The sequence below is a fragment of the Falco naumanni genome, chromosome 7 (genome assembly GCF_017639655.2).
Source record: "Falco naumanni isolate bFalNau1 chromosome 7, bFalNau1.pat, whole genome shotgun sequence".
NCBI classification, from domain to species: Eukaryota; Metazoa; Chordata; class Aves; order Falconiformes; family Falconidae; genus Falco; species Falco naumanni.
In genome coordinates, this window is record NC_054060.1 from 25,377,782 (window position 1) to 25,392,213 (window position 14,432).

General features: G+C 39.7%; 1 protein-coding gene across 4 annotated transcripts in view; it reads left to right on the forward strand.

Moving 5' to 3' along the window:
• Positions 1-14,432, forward strand: part of TOGARAM1 (TOG array regulator of axonemal microtubules 1) — a 45,074-nt gene that overhangs the window by 7,136 nt on the left and 23,506 nt on the right. For all 4 annotated transcript variants that reach the window (XM_040600532.1, XM_040600534.1, XM_040600535.1 and 1 more), the window contains exons 2-6: positions 5,635-5,791; positions 7,102-7,236; positions 9,289-9,582; positions 11,561-11,826; positions 13,765-14,000. In XM_040600532.1, the coding sequence (XP_040456466.1) occupies positions 5,635-5,791; positions 7,102-7,236; positions 9,289-9,582; positions 11,561-11,826; positions 13,765-14,000 (1,088 nt within the window). The remainder of the gene's footprint in view (positions 1-5,634; positions 5,792-7,101; positions 7,237-9,288; positions 9,583-11,560; positions 11,827-13,764; positions 14,001-14,432) is intronic.

The following is a 14,432-nucleotide window of genomic DNA, read 5'->3' on the forward strand; positions in this document are numbered from 1 at the left end:
ATGGGGTATATAGTATGCATCTCTTAAAAAGGTTGTTAAATAAAACATTTATACCAGTATTTATTTAATCTGTGGGTCTTATTTCTGCCAACTAGTATCTTTTGTTAAAGTGCGTGATTTCACGCTTCAGTGCTTTAAATATTGAAATTGAAGGCTTATGGCTTAAAAGCTGTTTACAGCACCTCAGGTTTCCATTTTTCTTTCTTTCTGTAAGCCAAACCTCAGTTTATCAAATAAAGCATCATGATCTGTGCTTCTGCGCTTCTGGTTCTTGGCAGCTGCACACATCTGTCAAAGCTTGAGGACAGACTCTGCCTTTGACTCTGTCCTCTTCTAAAGCCAGGTTTGAGTAGCCTGACCTCTGCCTCCTTACATGGGACAGGTAGTTACTGTCACCACTCAGCTTGCCTCGGTAGGCTGAAGCTTCTCTGGTTTCTAGCTAAATTAATAAACTGGTAACTGTTCTGGGTTTGTTTGGTTTTTTTTAAGTACCTGCAGCATATTCTAAAGCAAATACAGGAGCCTTAGAACAGCACCAGAGGAACACTTTGTTTGCTAGAGATGGGAAACACTTGGCAGCACAGGCTGGTAATAAAGTGTATAACCCCATTAATTTTTTCCTTTATACTTTGGTAAGGTCCTGTTCATTTCCAGTCTCAAGCTGGTAGAGCCAGGCTCCTGATGTTCCATCTGTTACCTGTAAATCCAATGGATAAAGTTGCCTGAAGTTGCTGAAGTGAGCGTTCTCTTTCTGGAGACACTGATGTGCTATGTCTGCTCCCATTCCTTAGGTTTAGCTTTTGAAAGTATAAAAAATTCCCATCTGATCCAGACTGGATCCTATTCCAAAAATAATGTTTCTGTTGTTTGCTTTAGGACTTGACATGATCTATGATCTTTTGGGTGCTGACGTTAAGTAATTGAAATTAGCTTGCTGTGACCAAACACGTTGCATTCTCCAGTGGTTTGGCAGCTTGTGCTGTTTGTGAGGGGTCACAGAAATGAGTTTAAGGACAGTGTACTAGCAATCCCCCATTCCCTTTTTAACTCTCATCTTGTATAATTCCAGTTTAAGCAAGCTATCAGAACAAAACCACTCTGCAGTTTGGTGTACAATTTAAAGAACTAAATGTTGCTACTTGTGTAGACCTTACTAGCTCCACTGCCCTGCTGAAACACGAGAAACAAACTGGTTGCCACAAAATTGGCTAATAGTGTGCTGGGTGTTCCTCACTGATCTTTTGGTAGCTAAGCCTTCCTGTGTTTACCTTGAAAAGTCTATGTATTTTGAAAACATATGTATTATGTGCTCCGTGTAGAACATAGCATGCCTAGTAATTATTGCAGGATTAGAGTTATCTTACCCCGATACTGTGAAAACATCTCTCCTTGTGGAACACACTCTGTGGGTCCCTTTACCTGCTGTTGAAAGCTGTGCCCTTTGCTGGGGAAGCAAAAGCATTTCAACATTTTACTGATGTTTTAAACCATGTTACAAAGTATACCTGAACTCTCTGCAATTTACCATAGCTGCCCTGTTTGGCAATATGTGTGGAATTCTTTGCCATTTACATACCGATCTGATAACCAGGTAACTCAATAGGTGGACTTTATGAAGACCTTAGTGAGTGTTCAAATGATCTGTGAAATTAGTTTTATGAAACAAATACTCTTTGTTTTCCACAGTGATAAGGAGGAGTAAAGGGACACAGAGGCCTGTGTGATGAAGTTATCCTTTTGTTGTGAGTTGAGTGTCCACCTCTGGGACGAGAGTTGTGTGTTTTTTTGGAGGCTGGGAGAATATTTGAGGAGATACCATTGTATACTTGTGCTGTTGTCGATCTGTTCCCTGGTCACACGTTACTGATGGCTGCTGGGTATTATTTGGTTAGGAGAACCTTTTGTTTCATCCAGTGCCACTGCTCAGCTGGGTAGGGAATGTAAGAACAGAGCATTTGTCAGTGATGGGTCACTCACAAGCGCTGTGCTTTGGTGACCAAGTTAATATTTCATTTGGTGGATGGATGAAAAAATTTTCTGACATTGGTGGTACTAGTGGAATGTAAATGAACCTGAAACCTTTTGAGAAATCCCTTTGACAGGGTCTATGTCAATGAAAAGTCTGGCAGCTGTAGGTTTGCATTTATTTGCCACCACCCTGCATGCTTATGTTTAGGAAATTTATAATCACTGTAATTATAATTTGCATACAATAAAGCAGACAGTTTTTATTCCTGTAGCGGGGGCTGGAACAACGGAACAAAGCTGTACAATCATGTTAGTTTTGTGCATTTTGCTCCTTCTGCATATATCGTTTTGTCTGTGTGGAAAGATGGGGTGTAAGTAATTTGTGCAAGTAACATTTATTTATGGACCGAAAGATACATAGATTGAAAGTGATGTTTTCTGATCGGTTGATCACAGAAGCAAGAATGCCGAGTTCTCATCTCTTCTTTTGTCCCAACTTGTAATAACTTGGAGAACAAACCATTTCACCTATTTGGCTGCTCTTCTTTTTTCTCATTTGTAAAGTAAAACTGGTGTCCCTCAGGGTACCTGGGTGATAAAAAGCCAGCATAGCACTGAGGGTTATCGGTGCAACTGCTGTGATTTAAATCATTGTTCTTACTGTATACCCAGCAATCGGAATTCGCGTTTTTTTTCTTTGCAAAGCTTCCTATTTCCTGCTCTGGCCTTACTAGTAATTTTGTACCTGCTGGATTCCTCTGTTCTTCCATCACAAATAAGATTTAGACAGATCCATTTTGTATCAAGGTTCCTGAAGTTTTCCCTCGCTGTCATATGCTTTAAGCAGTTGTCTGCAAATATTTTAAGTGAGAGTCAAATCCCTGAAAGCCAATTAAAAAGTCTGGTCCTACATTAGCACCGGCTTTCAGGAAGGAAGGTTTTATGTAAATTTTTAAGCTTATGAGCATTTCAGTGTGTTTGCTTAAAATACCTCAGGCTGAAGACTTTGCTATGCGGATGACTTCAGTCATATCTGCTGAACTTTGAGCCCGTAAAGTGCAGTACGTAACAGTAAATTGGAACATGCCATTTTGTAAGTAAATAAAAAAAAAATTGCCATTTTTATTAACCAAAGATGTCTCTGGGAACAGGGAAGCTGTCTCATCTGAGAGCCTGTGTCCACATAGCTGTGTACCTTGGCACTCAATGCAGGGAAGAACCGCGGTTCCTTTGGGAACCAGCTGGGTTTTTAAAGCACTGAATGGAAATACAGGCAAATTGCTGCTTCACTTATTTATGTACTGCTAACAGGTACCCTGTGTGAGTTATTGTTTTCGTTTTTCAATGAAGAGGAGGAGGAAAACTAGAAATACGTTATTTAAAAGTTTGAATTGTGGCATTTATTTTTTCAAGAGGAGTCTTGTTGGTTGGGTATGGAGATTTAATTTCTCTTGCCTTGTGTGTGTATCTTGCTAACGTGTTGTGAATCACCTTTACTTGGGAGGGTCCTGAAGGTTTTGTTGAAACTCTTAAGTATATATGCTGTAACAAGGAACAATTCCATTTTTAGGATACTATGTGACACAGTAAATTTTATAACATTTTAAAAACAATTAGTGTATGCGCTCGTAGTCATGCAACTCATGTCATGACTGTGCCGCTTCAAGTTGTCTGTGCTTTATTTTGTGATGCTTTTGTGAAAAATTTTTTTATGGTATTAAATTAACCTCCATCAATATACTAAACCAGAGCATTTAGCTGCTGTTTATTTGACCTAGTCATTTAACTTTCAAGGCATTGTAATCTGTTGAATCACTGTGCGATTTCTCCTGGCGCATGGAGGATGTAGCAGAGTGGCCGTTTGCAGGCGCAGCGCGGCATGCCGTGTCCTGCGGAGCTGGGCGCTGACGGCGTTCTCCCTGTCCAACACAAGCTGCATTGTGTGGGACGCTGTGCACTGAGGAGATGACTGAGTTACGGACTGATGGAGAACTGCAGGTCCGTATTGCAAGAGTTTATGTGAAGTTCCCAGTCTGAGAATCCATCTTTACGGTCAACTAAGATCTTCAGTGAAATTAAAAATTATGTATTTTTGTAAATGAATGTACTGTGTATGTGTTAGATGACAAATTCTCCATTCACACAACCAGTATATTGAGTAAAGGCGGGTGCTAGACTTAACATGATGCTGTTCTTTCCAATACTGAATAAATATTTCCATTTCTGTTCAGACTTCTCTTTTGACCTCTGTGTGGAGCCTTGACTGTGAAAGGGCAGAGCAGAGTTAATATAGCCAGGAAGCGATTAAGTTACCGATTTTACTAATTAAATCGGAAAGCAAGAAACCTTTATATAAAGCATGATCTTTTCTTGGCTAAGTAATTATATGGTTCAGATGTTTCCTTTACCTATAACCAGTTCTTATTACAAGGTGCTGATACTGCCAGATGCAGCTTTTAAACTAAATCTGAAGCGTGCTGTTTTCACACCTCAAGTAGCGGCTGTCTGTTTAAACACTTACATAGCTAATATACATAATTTAAAATGTTAACATTTAATTTTTAAAATTAATGACTAGGGCAATTCTCTACCATTTTTTTGTTGGTTTTTTTTTCCCCTTCAGTGTGAGTAGTGTCAACCTGTAAACCAACTAAAATGCTTTCTAACTCTTAAAGAAAACTTTAGTGAAAGTGTTTTGCATTTAAAAATCAACTGCCTTTACTAACAAAGGGAGTTGTGGCATTTTGTATTGATGACCCATGGTGCTCAGTGCTAAATTTCAAGGATTTAAAAAAATTCTCACACAGTGTCTTTTCATGTGAAGGATCTGATTTTTTAAGCCACTGACCTGGCCGTGCTGCAACAAACGTCACACTTGGTTTCATGATGGTGAAAAGCTTCATATCTTGTCTTACCCATCTCTTATTGAAGGCTTAGGTGAGACTGTTTAGTGTAGGGAAATAGGATTAGTTCTTTTTAGAAAATTGGGTAGTGCTTTGGGTTTAGGCAGGTGGCTGCTGGAGGGTGAGGCTGAAGGCAGACTGAGCCATGTCCCAGCCCTGTGTCAGTGCCAGGGGCACTGGGGACAGCTCGCCCCTTCTTGGCACCCTGGTGGCACAGCAGCAAGTCACCCCAGGGCACTGTGGAATACACGGCTGGATGGCTTCTGTCCATGGGTGCTAATTTTGGTGCCTTTTGCAGTTCACGTCCCACACCACTGCAGTGCACAGGAATAAATACACGGGGGAGGCTGGGGACAGCCGGAACTGGGAGCTTCTACTCTGGTCTGCTGTCACCAATCTTGGGGTCTGCTTTTTTTTTTTTTTTTTTAAAATAACCTTTTCTGCTTTTTGCTCTCTTTGTTCATTAAGCTTTATCTGTGGATACATGCATGATGAAACCCATTTACTTCTGTGGATACGGCTCAATGTACACACGCTCTTCCTTTCCGTTGTCTGAGTGATAGGGAAGAAAAATTTTCTGTCAATTCTGTCTTCTTAAATATATTGACAGTGTTTTGTGTAGCTTTGTTATAAAGAGAGACAGGTCTGCGTGGTGATGAGGTCTAGATGACATTTAAGCGGGTAATTCTGCTGTTCTTACAGAAAAGGGTTGTGCGTTCATTTCACACACATGATTGTTTCTTTATTTTCCTTTCTCCTACAGTTCTCTACATCTAATGATTTTCTTCATTCTCCAAAGTTAAGGCCCTCTCAAGGAGAACCAGTCAGTGATGAGTTATTTTTTAGTAGAAAAAGAGCTTCAAGGAATTTATTTCAGAATAGTATAGATTTTAACTCTGAGCATTCTTCTGTTTGTGCTGGTAAGTATTGACACAAAAATGTGTTTGACCTCCCATTTAGAAAATAGATTTAGAAGAACCTGAGAATGAATTTGTAGCTTCATGAGCATGTTTTATCATCTGTTGATTATTTGTTTTGTTATTTATTTTCATTTACTGCAAGGAATTGAGTACTAGGCAAAGGGCTATGCCTCCAGCTGAAGCAAGTGGCAGCAGTCCCATCCCTGCCCCTGGTGAAGTGTACACCATCTCAGAACTGCTGTTTTCCACTCCTGCTGTACACACACAGATTTTCACTAGTTTAGATAGCCACAAGAGAGTTTATAGATCAGCCTTTTTTGCAGACAGCAAGACCCAAAAGATACAGTGTGGTTACGTGAACAGATGTATTGAAGAAAAGGGCTCGGGATATCCCTGAGATACAGAGCTTTCTGCCGCTTCTGCAGAATTAGGGAAAAGTACCATGTAGATCAGCAATAGAGTAATTCAGCCAAAGTTCTTTCACACTGTAAAATACCATGTGAATTGCAGGTAATGTAGCAACTTAAAAGGAGACACAGAATTTTACTGACTTTTGAGGAGGAGTACGTTGTTTGCTAAAATAGCAGTTGTTATTGTAAAAGGTATGGTGTCAGCAGTCAGCTGATAGTGGTGGCAGGGTATGAAGTATCAAACCATAAACCGGGCAACATGTCGGGAAGATTGTATTTATGTATGGTGGGCTGTTCAGAAGAGCAGATCAGCACATATATATTGTACATTGGCATGTTTTTCTCTTTTTGCGGTGTATAAACAGCTAGGGTAGAAAGCTATCTGGAGAGTGAGCTCTAAAGTTTGTTTTAAAGGATGAAAAATGTCACTTTTTTGAAAACCAGGTCTGTAGAAGATTATAGGCATAATGCTCCACTTAATTTACACTAGCAACATAAACTCAGTGATTTGTATTTTAATAGCAAAAGGCGTGTGAAAAGGCTGGGCAAGACAAGGCCTGATTTCTTCTCTTCACTTGGCAGAAGGTTCTATTCTCTGCTTTTCCCGAGGAGCGCTGGCATGTGTGGCATGCCAGGTTTACTCACTGTTATGCTATGAGTGACATCACTCTAAAGAAACTCATTGCAAAAGTGCCCTGGAAGAACAGCCAGCCATTTGTCCTTTTTTGTGCGTATGAACGGTATTATAAGGTTGCTTAGAAACTCAAATTAAATACTTTGATTTTTTTATATTTTACACTGGAAGTTAGAGAGTCTTAATTCAATATTAAATATTATTACATATATTTTAATGCCATATGGTAAGTTTTTATCTAATTACTTGTTTTTTTCTTTTGAAAGGTGCTATGGGCTCTCATCAGCCACAAATTTCACAGAAGTGTGGAATGCTTGGATATACGCAGACATGTGGGAAGAGTGGTAGTGTGGACTCTGATTTACAATTTTTAGGATTAAGTAACTGTCAGCAAGACAAAGGTATATGGATTCTAACTGTATTGCAAGTCAGTGCACGTTGCTTTGGAAATGTCTATTTATATGCTGCCTTTAAGAAATAGCAACTATTACTAATATGTTGTTCAGTACCTATTCAGATGTATTTGTGCCTCCCTCCTGTGTAGTGCTTTTCATTTGTGGTTGCTAATTTGCAACCCACACCTTTGGTATCTGATGGCATCAGTGTGCTATACAAAAAGTGGTGCTGGAACAGAATCTGAATTTTTCTTGAAAAAACTATTTTTAAGATTTCTGTTAATATTATAGGTCAGATCAGCCTGCTTAACAGCAAGGGCTGGGTCTGTTCAGAGGTTAACATACCTCTCTTGGTCCCCTCTAAGGTGTGGAGGGTGGTCAAGGTGTCTTGGCAGGAGTGAGTGCAGGGGGAGGTACAGGCTGCTCCTTTCTTCTGAGCACAACAGCCAGATGGAAATGTCCTCGGTGTGCTGCAGAGACACTGTGTTGGTACAAAGTAAAGTTCCTAATTCTCACATCAGTGCTTTAATTTGTGGTGGTTTGTCTACAGCTTTTAGTAGACAGATAGCCGGGGCACTGCCATGTCAGGTGGCTTTTGCTGCTAGCTTCAAAAGTGAGGCTAGGGATTTGATGGAGTGCACCTTACCCTTAGAGCTGGAGGCTGAGATAAATCAGGACCTGTAACAAATAGAAACTTTTCTGTTCATCAGTAATAATAATAATAGTAAATGCCAGATAAACACTTAGTGAAGGAATAAACTCACTGTCTGGATTAATAGATGGTAACAATACGAATCTGTGGACAGAGCTGCTTTGAGCGGTCCAGATGTGTTGGACAAAGGATAGAGCTGACAGCCTTCTTGGAAAATATATAGGAACTTTGTCTACTTCTAGACACTTAGGGGCTCTTATATCCTGTGGTTTTCTCATGCCTACGGAAAGAAAGAAGAAATTTCCTCTTTTTTTTTTTTTTTGCCTCTCTACAAATCAATGTTCTTTTCTCTTAGCCTTGGCCTTCAGAAGGACATCAGGTACTTTGCCCACACTTGCCAATTTATTTCTCTGCAAAGAGTTTTTGTGCCAGATATTACTTTTCCTTGAGCCTCTCTCCAGTAACACAACCCAAACCTGACTTGGTTCTCTTGGTTTTGCTGCCCCAGGGTATCTGGGGAACGCCAGGATGCTGCAGCCTTGGAAAGCAGCAGGAGCAGTAGATAAGAGACCTTGGAGCAACCTGATTTGTAAAGGGATTTTTTAAACTATAACTAAAGGCACAATTGAATGGTTCTCTTTGGAGTGACACAGATGATTAACAGAATAATAATCTCTGAGCCTGTCTCACATTGTCACCTGTTCTTGCTCTCTGGCTCTGCTTTCCCATTCTCCCAGTTATGCCAGTGGAATTACTTGTGGAGCTGTTCTCTCAACAAGATTGCTGAGGTGGCTGAATGTACCATGATCCTTCCAGAGGCTGTCAGGAACTGTGTTAATACTTGTCCTTTTTTTCACTTGCACGGTTAAAAGCTTGAGTGCATGTGGGGGAACATGTTCCATGCTGAATAATTAAAACAGTCTAGTTCCAAATCTAATCTTTCTATTTTTGACCTACTGGTTTCTGGGAAAATAATTTTTGGATTTTTTTTTTTTTTTAAGGAATAGAAGTAATAACATTTGTGTTTTATGTGTACTTTTGTATCACTGAGTTTTGAGAGTGGCTGCAAATTTTATGCTATGCAGGCTTGGAATACAGAGAGCAAGCAACAGAACAATTTTCAATCTACTTGCATCATTCTTTTTTTAAATATAGTTCTTCAAAACATAACTGCAAAATAGCTTAGGCTTAAACTCATTGGATCAAATGCAGAAAAAGGAAATTGCTGTTTTGAGGAACAATGCAATTTATAAAATGAAGTTAACTGATTGGCCTGTTTGCTTTGGTAAAATGCTGATCTTCAGCTTTTGACTGTCTAAATGGTATATTGTTTCCTTGTAAATTATTATTATAAGAGCTGTCAGAGGCTAATTACCACAAATACTGTTCTCTTTTTCTTTGCTCAGGTTGTGGCAGCCTAAATCTTTCCAGCAAGACCCAGAGAAGTTTTTGCAATCAAGCAGAGCATACGATGTCCTTCCAAGGTTCTAATGTGAGCCAGGGCTCCTTCATTCTGCCGTCTTACCCTCTGTCATCACCCAGGAACAGCCCAAAGCACACCTCTCTGGCTGACTCTCCAAAGAAGTCACAAGATAATGGCATGAGCTTCTCAAACTCCTGGCCTCTTAAAAGCTTTGAAGGACTGCCTAAGCCTAGTTCACAGAAGCAGCGTCTCAGACAAAAGTCAGGAGACAATACAGGTAGGAATGCTGTCAATATGAGGAAAACTGATTTCAGGTTTGCATTTTGAGTGACTTCAAGCAGCGGTCAGAAAACCTACAGTGGCAGGTAAATGCGGAATTATGCAATGCCCCAGTTTCGGTTAGAAATGTGGTTTATAGCTTCACTAGGCTAATCACATCACTGGATGCTGCTCTTAAAAAGTGAAATCTTTGTATTTTGTCATAAAGCGTGATAAGCTACAGCTCCGCTTTTCTTCTCAGTAACGTATTGGGGAAAAGTTTTTCTTCAAACTAAAATAAAATAAAAACAAATTCCAAAATCTAGCATTTTTAGAGAAAGGCAATACAGAAATACCTGTTACTTTTAATACTTTAATTAATACATGTGCAAAAAATATACTACTCATTGTATTTTGCCTTTTTGCCTCTATTCTCATTTAGAAATGTGTGTGTTGAATTCCCCATGCTCAGAATAGCTCTTTAAAACCTGGTTACAAACAGCTACATCTCTAATGAGCAGAACCTGTGCTGATTTCATCCCAATTCACACTGACAGCTAATGGCACAGACTGCTGTTTATCATCTGATTTCCCATCTTTGAAGACCTCATGTACACATTGGTTAACCTGAAATAGTTTAAAGTTTATTTAATTACAGTTGCTTAAACAATTTATCTTGCTTTCAAATACTTGCTAAAGACAATCTTATTTTAGGTTAAAAATAGCTTTGCAATCTGTTTAGCCTAAATTGATTCCTAATCACTCATGAGGCATACCTTCTGTAAGCAAAGTAACAGTTCCCACATAAGATTTTGCACTGATTTAAAGAAAACTGTTTTAAATGTTGTCTTCATTGAGACTGGTATTCTTGTGCATATGTAGAAAATTTCTAAGTTAATGCATTGGAAGTCACCTGTCCCTGGAGTGCAGGTAACTTTATCTTCTAGGTGTGTGTTCATCACTTGTTGATTTTCTGTACATTGTCCATATGTATTTAATTTTTTTTCTGTTTCTTTGGAGTAACTTTATTGTTGTTAGAGCAACTAGTCTTTTTTTCTTAATTAAGGAATTAATTACTTCTTAAAGGTAGTATATGTTGGCACACACATGGATGAAACACTAGTTTATATTTTTTTAAAAGGAGGAGACACTAAGTAGAAGAGATTGGCAACTGAGCTTGGAATGCGGGGTGGTGGAAGAGGTAGAGTCAGGAGGTAATAGACAGTACTATGCAAAGAGGCAAGTCTGGTAATGTTCCTAATGATTTTGTAAAATTAAATATTGCAAAATGTGTGCAAACAAATATTCAGGAACAGGAGTTTGGTGCATTTGGAAAATTGATGTTGGAGAAGGAACGTTGAAAGCTTCTCACATGAGGAATGGTATAAAAATGAAGTTAGATAGGGACTCACTATCTACTCTTGTTCATGTGAGAAACTTTCATCTGTGAGTGTGCATATTTGTACACATGAATACGTGTATACACACATACATGGAGGAGCTAAGAAAGGGGTTTGGTGATATCAGGTTTTATAAAAAAGGAAGTGCTTTTTTAATGCTCATTGTAGAGCTGACTGCTGCAGGCTGCTGAAGATGCCAAAAGCAAGAGCTTATTGATAAAGCAAGCCGATGTATGTACCAGGACGGTGCATCAGCTTATGTCAAGTCTCTGACCCAGGAACTTCCTAGAAGTCTGAATACTCTTTAAGTGTTGGTTTCTTACCTTGTTAGGGGACAGTCCTTTCATCTGACTCAGTACAGCTGTTTTATGTTCTTACTGGTTTTATTTACATTTGCTGATACTCAGCCAAACAAAACGTCCTTGAAATGTATTTATAATAGTAGATAAAATTGCATGCATAATTATGTTTGACACTCACCTCATTGCAAAAGGAGTTTTCTGGTGTGATACAGAAATGAGACATGAAGTTTATTCTGGTGCATGCAGTGTTCTGTCATCCCTCCAAAGGGCTGAGATCTGCTTGTATCTTGTTCAGGGGACAATATGCAGGAGAAACATTCTCCTCTGCAGCTGAAACCCACCCTGGTGAGACACCCAGCCTCCCGCTGGGGCCTGAATGGGACCAGACCTGTCCCCCCCATACCCCGCCTCACCAGCCCACTGCCTGACAAGATTGACTTAAACGTGATGAAGTGGAGGAACGAAGAGTGTGAGGACATATGGCTGAATGAAGTGCATAGGAAGATTGCAACTGATCTTTCAGAGCTAAATGTTGATGGCGAGGAAGTGGACCAAGAAGAGGTTGGTTCAAATATGACATAACACACTTTTAACAGTTGATCTGTTGTAAGCTTTTTTTTTTTTCTGAACAAGAGCCAGAAAATAATGTTTCTGACTTAAATTTTGTGACGCTGTCATCAGTACAGCAAGTTTTGATGAGAAACCATTGAGCATCTGACAAAAGCTAAGTAAAGCAATGAAAAGTGATGCTGAAGCACTCTTCCCATGTTTGTTCCAGATAGCTTAATTTCCCTTGTTTTTCTCAGAGCTCAAGTCCAAATGTTTTCAGTTGTTGTAGTACCAAGGCAGAACTGTAAGCCTTTCTACAGCTTCTGTTCTCATTACCTTGACTTCATTTTAAATTTCATGTCAGATTTAAGTAATAATCCTGCCTTTAGTTATAATAGAGGGCTCAAAATAGCAAATAACTTCCTTGATGAAGGGTTTGTTTGACTCAGCCTGGGAGCTTCCGCAGCCTCCTGACTTTGCTGAAGCGGGCTGTCACTGATAATCCACGCAACTTGTCACAGCCCTCTCAGAATTCGGTCATTTTTTCATGGAGTAAAATGAGAAGAACTGATGTGAAGCTGGATTAGTATGGTGTCACCTGCAGCTGTTTGGTATGACACAGACATATTTGACACGAGGCCTGGCAGGTCGGCATCCCTCCTGGATGTGGGAATCCACTAGTAATAATTTGAGCCAATTATGTGTATTCAATGGCCAGTGTTCTGGCCATTGTGTGTGCCACTCCACCTGTGGCTTAGAAAATATTTGAAATATTTAATACCTTTAAAAATATTTACCTTCTGTGACACCTGACTTGTTCAGCAGACTTTATTCTAGCATCTCCGTGTGCTGTTCCATGAAGTACTGCAGCCAGTGTAGCTGCACATCCTGCATAGCTGTTTCTCAGTTGCATGGGTTGTCTGGTGAGACCCCCCTGCATACAGGAGCCTAGACGTATGCCAACCTTGGCCACTGTGCCCAGCGCATCCCAAAGGAATCTGTTGCTCAATCTGTTGCTCGAGTCTCTCTGATTTTTGAGAAATACCAAATAGCTGCACCAGTCTGAGGCACAGAAAAATACTGCCGAGGCATGCTGGATAATTTCCAGGGAAGGTGGAACTGTGTCGGCAGTATCCCCATCAGTACAAATTGAAACCATTGCAATGTTGATTATGTGGGAAGCATAGCTATGGATTTTGTGTCATCTTCTCCACATGATCCCACGCAACATGTCCTTATTTCTGTCACAGTTCATGGCGACTGCTTGAATCTCAAATTCCTTTGTTCCCTGTGGATCTGAGAGCAGTTGCAGTAGGGCTTAATGGCTTTGCCTCACTGTCTTTATCTTCCATCCTCTAGTAACTACCGAAAGTAACTTGAGGTGGTAGTGGTAAATGGACAGAGGAAGAATGTTTTCTACACCAAATATACTTAGCAAAAAGAGGAGAGAATATGCAGTAGCATGAAGCTTTATTCATTATAGATTTTCCTTCTTATTTGAGTAGGCGCTCTGCTTGCTAGGCACAGTTTTCAGGATTCACTTCTGCAAATTTAGCAGCTGGGCACAGTTCTGTTGTGAATAGCCTGAAGGTCCCAATGTGTGTACTAGCAGCCATCAAACGCTTCCTTTCATCTAATAAAAAAGAGGAGAGCAGCTCATGTATTTTTGTAGGAATCTATTCTTTTTGCAAAATGAAGCTAGGATACAGTATCGCTGTGAATTTGCATTTACTTGCAGGATAATTATTCTTGTGAAGTAAAACAATGAAAAGCATCATTATCATACTGCATAACCTACGTAAGTGGTCAGTCACATTGCCCAACAGGGACATGTGCACTGAACTCCTGTGAATTGAACTCAACACTCAGAAACGTAATTTCTTTTGCTTAAAAAAGCTTTTTACCTGTGCAGTGAATAAAACCTGTCATTTTGTTTTCAATCCTGTTTAGATGCAGAATTCACTTAGATCTCTACGAAACAGCGCAGCTAAGAAAAGGGCAAAGCTAAGCAGCAACAGCAACATTTCAGAACTTGAAAGTCCCGATTCTGCTCTTAAACTTGATCTCTCTGCGGACTCCCCCTCCCATGATTCTTCCCCCAGCGCAGGCTCCTGCAGCGAAAGTGGAGTTTACAGCCAGGAGTCTGTCATTTCACCTGGGTCCATAGTCCTCCAGAGAAGAAGAACGTGAGTGAAACTTGTGTGTTAACTCCGCCCTGCAATTCATACACACAGTCTCTGCTGTTGTTAGTTAAATATCAAAGGGGATGAAATCTGTACTGTATTTTTTCTATAGGATTGCTTTGCTTAATAGCTTGATTTTTAAATGTGAATTATTTTCCTATCTAAAAATATAGTGCCCTGTACAACAGCTGCTTAACTATATTATTCTAGATTGTGCTTGCTTTTAATTTGAAAGAATTCCCTGGTGCAGCCATAGTAACACAGTGCCGTGAAGTACTGCCAGTGGTAGTAAATATTTTATTAAGACTTTAGCCTCCCATAGAAGTTATGTGAACCATAGCCTAAACAAATGAGTAAGAAGGCAAATGTTTTAAGAGGAAGGATAAGGTTTGCCAATTATAGCTTGGAAATTGAAGAAGGAATGGGTTGTTTTTT